This window comes from Bison bison, unplaced genomic scaffold (genome assembly GCF_000754665.1).
Source record: "Bison bison bison isolate TAMUID 2011002044 unplaced genomic scaffold, Bison_UMD1.0 scf7180017864012, whole genome shotgun sequence".
NCBI lineage: Eukaryota > Metazoa > Chordata > Mammalia > Artiodactyla > Bovidae > Bison > Bison bison.
In genome coordinates, this window is record NW_011494584.1 from 408,313 (window position 1) to 418,189 (window position 9,877).

General features: G+C 36.3%; 1 protein-coding gene across 1 annotated transcript in view; it reads right to left on the minus strand.

Moving 5' to 3' along the window:
- The window catches only part of FSTL5 (follistatin-like 5), a 773,393-nt gene that overhangs the window by 215,830 nt on the left and 547,686 nt on the right, over positions 1-9,877 (minus strand). The window contains exon 8 of the mRNA XM_010834087.1: positions 2,337-2,457. Coding sequence (XP_010832389.1) covers positions 2,337-2,457 — 121 coding nt within the window. The remainder of the gene's footprint in view (positions 1-2,336; positions 2,458-9,877) is intronic.

The window sequence follows — 9,877 nt, forward strand, 5'->3', positions numbered from 1 at the left end:
CCATGATCTTTGTTTTCTGAATGTTGAGTTTTAAGCCAACTTTTTCACTGTCCTCTTTCACTTTCATCAAGAGGCTTTTGAGTTTCTCTTCAGTTTCTGCCATAAGGGTGGTGTCATCTGCATATCTGAAGTTATTGATATTCCTCTCGGCAATCTTGATTCCAGCTTGTGTTTCTTCCAGTCCAGCATTTCTCATGATGTACTCTGCATATAAGTTAAATAAACAGGGTGACAATATACAGCCTTGACGTATTCCTTTTCTTATTTGGAACCAGTGTGCTGTTCCATGTCCAGTTCTAACTGTTGCTTCCTGACCTGCATACAAATTTCTCAAGAGGCATGTCAGGTGGTCTGGTATTCCCATCTCTTGAAGAATTTTCCACAGTTTATTGTGATCCACACAGTCAAAGGCTTTGGCATAGTCAAGAAAACAGAAATAGATGTTTCTCTGGAACTCTCTTGCTTTCTCCATGATCCAGCGGATGTTGGCAATTTGATCTCTGGTTCCTCTGCCTTTTCTAAAACCAGCTTGAACATCAGGAAGTTCATGGTTCACATATTGCTGAAGCCTGGCTTGGAGAATTTTGAGCATGACTTTACTAGCGTGTGAGATGAGTGCAATTGTGCGGTAGTTTGAGCATTCTTTGCCATTGCCTTTCTAATGCAAATGTTTTCTCATCATTCACCCCAGTCTTCCTTCTTTTGTCTTTACTCTTTAAAATTAAATTCTTCATTAGGTGGGCAGGAAGTTGATCTATGATCTTAGTTCCCACTTTTCCGTTCTTTGGCCACGGAATACAGCCTGTGTTTTGTCAATCTCAGGTTTGGTTTCATTATTTTCTGCTTTAGCAGACCAGAATATAAACCCTCCCCAACCAAGGCAGCAGGAGTGAGGTCTATAAGAATCTGGTAAAAAAACCATAAACTCTCTAACCTTTTCAAACATTTTTTTCCCAATATTTTCTTGATTTCTAGGACATATTTTTCCTACAGAGGGTGTTCATTCTAAGTCTTTGTTTCTCCAATTGTTAGCCTCAGCTCCAAGGCTCAGTTCTCTGACTTCAAATCCAACTATACTTATTCTAAAATGACTTCATCAAGCTCCAATTTAAGACTTTAAATCCAGTCTATGCACACTGATATTATCGAAATATTCAACTTTGTGCTGTCATTCTGATCTTCGGACTTACATACTAAACTGCATACTTGACTTCTATCTGGATAATTGTATAGAAGTTAATGTGTCAAAACAAATAAACAAACAAACAAACAAAAAACATTAATCTTACTCAGTCTCCAAATATGCTTCTTCCCCATTGCAGTTGACGTTATAACCATACATCTAAATGCTTCCTTCAAATTCCTTGGGTTCATTCTTTGTAAAGCTCTCTTTTACTCATATTCACAAGCCATTCTTCAAATCTACTTTTAAAATATATCCCCAATCTGGCCACTTTTTACCTTTTCCTCATTAACAGTCAATCTTAAGCCATGTTTATCTCTCCCCTAGACTACTAATTTTTTTTTTTAAAACAGATCTCAGTGCTTCCAATCATTTTAAAACAAATCAGAACATGCCATTTCCAATAATAAATGCTTAATATAATAATATATTATAATATAATATAATGATATTCTGGCTATAATAAGAATAGGAATCCAATTTCTTAATTATGTACAGAAATTCATGTGATCTGCCTGGAGGCTGTCTCTCCAATGTCATTCCTTCCAGTCTCCTCTTAATTCATACCAATCACACCAGCCACCTTGCTGTTCCTACAGAAAGCCTAGTAAATTTCTGCATCCTTTTTGTAAACTATAGAGTAAATTAATGTATATATCTGCATGGGAATTAATTCGTGTGTATTAATGAATCATATATGCAATTCTATATCATCAATTCAACTAAGTAAAATTTGAATTAAGTCATAAATAAAATAAAGCACTGATTATAAAATTGCTATCAGCCTACTTGGCCAATGCTCATAGCAATTAAATTGATTGTTGAAATGATAAAACTCAGTTCAGTTCAGTCACTCAGTTGTGTCTGACTCTTTGTGACCCTGTGGACTGCAGCATGCCAGGCCTCCCTGTCTATCACCAACTCCTAGAGTTTACTCAAACTCATGTCCACGGAGTCAGTGATGCCATCCAACTGTCTCATCCTCTGCGGTCCCCTTCTCCTCCTACCTTCAATCTTTCCCAGCATCAGGATCTTTTCCAATGAGTCAGTTCTTCCCATAGGTGGTCAAAGTACTGGCCTTTTTTAGACATTTGGGATGGTCTTTGAATATCTACTGAAGAAAAAACAATTAAAACAACCCCACATTTCTTACCATTCACTTGGAAGATGTGAGTCTGATAGATGTTTTCATAGCCCTCTGCATAGCAGGTGTAATTCCCCATGTGAGTTGTGGTGACTTTGGTTATATACAAGGACCCATCATCTCCAAAGTCCTATAGAAAAAAGGAAAAATTAAATAGAATTAGCCATTTGTCCTTAAAATGTATTTTATCAGTTCACATTTTAAAAATGTATACTCAAGAATAAGTAAATTAATATATTTAAATTATGGAAATGACCACTGTTAGTGGTTGGTTAGTTCAATAAACTTGGAAGACTTGATGGGCTATAATTACTTATCTCAAATTAAGTTTTTTTTAAAAAAGTATAACTTCTTAGTATTTATTTGAAATATATGAGCTTATATAAAATAACTGAACTTTTACATATTTTTCTAATTCAGCTTACATTTTAATTAATAAAGGCCTAAAATGTTTTTTCTTATTTATAACTAAAACAAACAGCTGTTAACTACATGCTTCACAATTTCAATGTTTATACCCTTTAATTATATATTTACCCAGGAAAAAATATTAAAGCAGTGTGGTCTCAGAGATGGAATTTATAGCCATATGAATAGATCATGACTTTTTCGAGCCTCCTGGGAACAATCAGTACATTAGACATAAATGACTGTGGCCTTTCAAATTTATGAGGAAATGTGCATAACCATTAAAAAAGAACAAATAATCTTGCATTTCTTGTCAAAATCAAATTCAAGAAACACCTCTGAAACAGTAAAGACAAAAAAAGCTTTGTTTTCATAAAGGCAATGAATATACTGGCAAAAATTATCTCAATCAAAATTTTCAGAACTTTGGAAATAGACAATGGCTTTCACCAGCCCTCAGAGCATTTTCTAGAAAAAGTGACTGCCTCTCAAAAAGAACAGTGAGGCTGATAGTTTCCCTCTCTTCACAGCTACATCGAAGCCTTGGACCACCAACTTTGTGATTTGACTAGCAGTGAAAACCATCATACCTCAGACCTCAGAGTGGGGAAGAACCTATTTAAAACTCCTCCAAGATCCCATCCTCAGAAAATCACCACAATCTAACCTATGTAGTAGCTCCCTGAATATTTCCATTTTAATGACCTTTTCTGTGAGCAAGAATTGGAGCTGAGTCCCAGTTTTTGAAGAGAAACATCAGCATTTGTATAACATTACAGCTTCCTATGGCAGAGATATGCAATGGAGATAACAAGAACATCAAAACTCTTAAAAACGAAAACAGGAAGGTGTCCACAAAGGGGTTTGAAAAGATCTGCATATTCCAGGAATCTAGAAGCCCACAGAAATGTGCAAGACTATGTGTACAACTAGAAAATGTAGACTTTCTTTACATTTTAGGAGTAAGAGAGAATACATATCTCATCTTTATCTAAGCTTGAGGCCCTACACAGGGAAAGCAAAGGCTTAGACAGATTTGTAACACTTGCAGAAGTATTCATTGCATAATGTAAAATAGAAATAGAGTGCTGGATACTACATAATGATCAAGGGATTAACCCAAGAAGATATAAAAATTACAAATATATACACACCCAACATAGGAGCAACACAATACATAAGACAAATGCTAACAACTGTTAAAGGGAGAACTGACAGTAGCACAATAATAGTGGGGACTTTATCACTCCACTCATACAAATGGGTAGATCATTGAGACAGACAATTACTGAGGAAACACAAGAATTAAATGACACATTATATCAGTTGGACCTAATTGATATCTGCTGCTGCTGCTAAGTCGCTTCAGTCGTGTCTGACTCTGTGCAACCCCATAGACGGCCGCCCACCAGGCTCCCCCGTCCCTGGGATTTTCCAGGCAAGAACACTGGAGTGGGTTGCCATTTCCTTCTCCAATGCGTGAAAGTAAAAAGCAAAAGTGAATTCGCTCAGTTGTGTCCGACCCTCAGCGACCCCATGGACTGCAGCCTTCCAGGCTCCTCCGTCCATGGGATTTTCCAGGCAAGCGTACTAGAGTGGTGTGCCATTGCCTTAGGATATTTTATCCAAAAAAGAGTAGAATTATGCCTTGGTTAGTTTTAAAAAATTGAAATCATTTCAAGTAACTTTTTTGATCACAACACTATAAGATTAAATATCATCTACAGGAAAAAAAAATGTAGAAAATACAAACACATGGAGGCTAAAGAATACATTTCTAAATAATCAACAGGTCACTGAAGAAATCCAAATATATATAGAAACAAAGGACAATGAAAACACAACTCAAAACCTATGGGATGCACTAAAAGCAATGTTAAGAGGGAGTTTATAGCAACACAAGCCTATTTCAAGAAACAAGAGAAAACAAATAAACAACCTAATCTTACACATAAACCAGCTAGAAAAAGAAGAAGAAGAAAAACAACAACAACAAAGAAAAAACAAAATTAGAAGAAGAAAAGATGATATAAAGGTCAGAGCAGGAATAAATGGAAATGAAGGAAAGTAGCAAAGATCAATAAATTTAAAAGCTAGTTCTTTAAGAAGATAAACAAATTGACCAACCATTAGCCAGACTCATCAATAACAAAAGAGAGAAGACTCAAATCAGTAAAATTAGAAATGAAAAAGAAGTTATAACAGAAAATGCAAAATCAAAGAATCATGAGACTACTATGAGCAACTATGTGTCAAAAAATGGACCATCTGGAAGAAATGGACAAATTCTAAAAAAGCATAACTTTTCAAATCTAAAATGGAAAGAAATAGAAAATATGAACAGATGATTCACAAGAATGGAAACAGAAACTATAATCAAAAAACTTCCGACAAACAAAAGCCAAGGGCCAGATGTCTTCACAGATTAATTCTATCAAATATTTAGCAAAGAACTAAAACCTGTCCTCAAACTCTTCCAAAAAATTGCAGAAGGAGGAACACTCCCAAACTCATTCTGTAAAACCACTATCACCCTGATAACAAAACCAGTCAAAAATATTATAAAAAAAGAATATTACAGGTCAATATCACTGATGAATATACATGCAAAAATCTTGAAAAAATACTAGCAAATAGAAAGCAACAATAAAAGGATCATACATCATGATCAAGCAGGCTTTAACCCAGGGATGCAAGAATTCCTCAATATACACAAACCAATCAATGTGAAACACTGTATTAACAAATTGAAATATAAAAGCGTATGATTACCCCAAAAGATGCAGAGACAGCTTTTTGACAATATTCAACACACATTTATGAAAAACAAAATAAAACAAAAACAACAAAAAAACCACCAAAACTCCAGAAAGTAGGTGTAGAAGTAACATCAATTCAGTTCAGTCGATCAGTCATGTCTGATTCTTTGTGACCCCATAGACTGTAGCACACCAGGCTCCCCTGTCCATCACCAACTCCCAGAGCCTACTCAAATGCATGTCCATTGAGTTGGTGATGCCATCCATCACCTTATCCTCTGTTCACTTCTTCTTCTGCCTTCAATCTTTCCCAGCATCAGGGTCTTTTCTAATGAGTCAATTCTTTGCATAAGGTGGCCAAAGTATTGGAGTTTCAGCTTCAACATAAGTCCTTCCAATGAATATTCAGGACTGATTTCTTTTAGGATGGACTGGTTGGATCTCCTTGCAGTCCAAGGGACTTTCAAGAGTCTTCTTCAGCACCACAGTTCAAACGCATCAGTTCTTTGGTGTTTAGCTTTCTTTATATTCCAACTCTCACATCCATACATGACTACTGGAAAAACCATAGCCTTGATTAGACAGACCTTTGTTGGCAAAGTAATGTCTCTGCTTTTTAATATGCTGTCTAGGTTAGTCATAACCTTTCTTCCAAGGAGTAAGTGTCTTTTAATTTCATGGCTGCAGTCACCATCTGCAGTGATTTTGGAGCCCAAAAAATAAAGTCTGTCACTGTTTCCATTGTTTCCCATTGATTTGCCATGAAGTGATGGGACCAGATGCCATGATTTTAGTTTTCTGAATGTTGAGTTTAAGCCAACTTTTTCACTCTCCTCTTTCACTTACATCAAGAGGTTCTTTACATGTCTGAGGTTATTGATATTTCTCCCAGCAACATACATTTACATAATAAAGGCCATATACAACAGACCCACAGCAAACATTATCCTCAATGTTGAAAACCTGAAAGCATTTCCTCTATGATCAGGAACAAGACCAGGGTGCCACTTTTGCCACCATTATTTAACCTTGTTCTAGATTTCCTAACCACAGAAATCAGAGAAGAAAAAGAAATAAAAGGAATCCAGATTGAAAAATAAGAAGTAAAACTCTCACTGTTTGCTGATGAGTGAAAGTCATTCAGTCATGTCCGACTCTTTGAGACCCCATGGAATTCTCTAGGCCTGAATACTGGAGTTGGTAGCCCTTCCCTTCTCCTGGGTTTGCAGATGACATTATACTATATATAAAAAACTTTAAAGATGCCACTAGGAATTATTAAAGCTAATCAATGAATATAGTAAAGTTTCAGGATATAAAATTAATACACAGATATCTCTTGCACTCCTATACACTACAATGAAAATCAGAAAGAGAAATTAAGGAAACAATCATATTAACCATTGCAATGAAAAGGATAATATACAGGAATTAACCTACCTAGAGAGACAAAAAACTTGTTTGTAGAAAACCGTAAGACACTGATGAAACAAATAAAAGGTGACACAAACATATGGAGAAATATACCATGTTTTTTGTATTGGAAAAGTCAATATTGTGAAATGACTATAATACTCAAAGCAATCTACAGACTCAATGAAATCTCTATCAAACTACCACTGGCATTTTTCACAGAACTAGAACAAACAAGTTCACAATTTGTATGGAAACACAAAAGACCCTGAATAGCCAAAGCAATCTGCCAAAGAAAAATGGAGATGGAGGAATCAGCCTACCTGACCTCAGACAATACTACAAAACTCCTGGCACAAAGACAGAAATAGTGACTAATGGAATAAGATTAAAAAGCCCAGAGATAACCCTGCACACTTATGGACACCTGACTCTTCAATAAGTGGTGCTGGGAAAACTAGACAGCTAAATGTAAAAGAATGAAACTAGAACAATTGCCAATTCCATAAACAAAATAAACTCCAAATGGATATAAAGACTTAAATGTTAAGGCCAGAAACTATAAAACTCTTAGAGGACAACATAGGCAGTGCACTCTTTGACATAATGACAGCAAGATCCTCTTTGAACCACTTCCTAGAGTAATGGAAATTAAAAAAAAAAAAAAAAAGACCTAATTAAACATAAAAGCTTTTGCATAGCAAAGGAAACAGTAAACGAGATGAAAGACAACCCTCAGAATTCAGGAGAAAATAATTGCAAACCACACAACTGACAAAGAATTAATCTCCAAAGTATATATGCAGATCCCATAGCTCAATATCAGAAAAAGAAACAGCCCAATCAAAAAGTGGGCAGAAGACCTAAACAGACACTTCTCTAAAGAAGACATTCAGATGGCCAATAAACACAGGAAAAGATGTTCAACATCACTAATTATTAGAGTAATGCAAATCAAAACCCAATGAGGTATCACCTCACACCAGCGTGAATGGCCATCATCAAAAAATCTACAAACAAGAAATGCTGAAGACAATGAGGAGAAAAGGGACCCCTCTTGCACTGTTGGGAGGAATGTTAATTCAGTTACTATGGAGAACAATATGGAGATTCCTTAAAAAACTAGGAATAAAACTACCATATGAAATATTGTTTCTACTACTCTGCATAAACCCTGCTGCCAAGTCACTTCAGTTGTGTCCGACTCTATGCGACCCCATAGACGGCAGCCCACCAGGCTCCCCCATCCCTGGGATTCTCCAGGCAAGAACATTGGAGTGGGTTGCCATTTCCTTCTCTAGCATATACCCTGAGAAAACCATAATTGAAACTGATACATGTATTTCAGTGTTCTTAGCAACATTATTTACAATAGCTAGGACATGAAAACCTAGATGTCCATTGACAGATGAATGGATAAAGAAGATGTGTTACATATATACAATGAAATACTACTCAGCCATAAAAAAGAATGGATTTGATTCAGTTTTAGTGAGGTAGATGAACCTAGAATAGTTATATAGAATGAAGTAGGTAAGAAAGAGAAAAACAAATATCATATATTAATATATATATATTAAGTCTAGAAAAATGGTATTATGAACCTATTTGCAAGGAAGGAATGGAGATGTAGATAGAATAGAGAATGGGCTTGTGGACATAGTGGGGAGGGAGAGAGTTGGATGAATGTTGAAAATAGGATTGACATATATACAGTATAAAATAGATAGCTGATGAGAAATGCTGTATAATACAGGGAGCCCAGACTGATACCCTGTGATGATCCAGAGTGAGGGAATGGGGGAAAGAGGGAGGCTCAAGAGGGGGTTGATATATGCATAATTAGATGGAGAAGCTCTATACAGTCAACAAAAACAAGACCAGGAGCTGACTGTGGCTCAGATCATGAACTCCTTATTACCAAATTCAGACTGAAATTGAAGAAAGTAGGGAAAACCACTAGACCATTCAGGTATGACCTAAATCAAATCCATTATGATTATACAGTGGAAGTGAGAAATAGATTTAAGGGCCTAGATCTGATAGATAGAGTGCCTGATGAACTATGGAATGAGGTTTGTGACATTGTACAGGAGACAGGGATCAAGACCATCCCTGTGGAAAAGAAATTCAAAAAAGCAAAATGGCTGTCTGGGGAGGCCTTACAAAAGCTGTGAAAAGAAGAGAAGTGAAAAGCAAAGGAAAAAAGGAAAGATATAAGCATCTGAATGCAGAGTTCCAAACAATAGCAAGAAGAGATAAGAAAGCCTTCCTCAGCAATCAATGCAAAGAAATAGAAGAAAACAACAGAATGGGAAAGACTAGAGATCTCTTCAAGAAAATTAGAGATACCAAGGGAACAGTTCATGCAAAGATGGGCTCAATAAAGGACAGAAATGGTATGGACTTAACAAAAGCAGAAGATATTAAGAAGAGGTGGCAAGAATAAACAGAAGGACTGTACAAAAAAGATAATCACAATGGTGTGATCACTCACCTAGAGCCAGACATCCTGGAATGTGAAGTCAAGTGGCCCTTAGAAAGCATCACTATGAACAAAGCTAGTGGAGGTGATAGAATTCTAGTTGAGCTATTTCAAATCCTAAAAGATGATGCTGTGAAAGTGCTGCACTCAATATGCCAGCAAATTTGGAAAACTCAGCAAAGGCCACAGGACTGGAAAAGGTCAGTTTTTATTCCAATCCTAAAGAAAGGCAATGCCAAAGAATGCTCAAACTACCACACAATTGCACTCATCTCACACGCTAGTAAAGTCATGCTCAAAATTCTCCAAGCCAGGCTTCAGCAATACGTGAACCATGAACTTCCTGATGTTCAAGCTGGTTTTAGAAAAGGAAGAGGAACCAGAGATCAAATTGCCAATATGCGCTGGATCATGGAGAAAGCAAGAGAGTTCCAGAAAAACATCTATTTCTGCTTTCTTGACTATGCCAAAGCCTTTGACTGTGT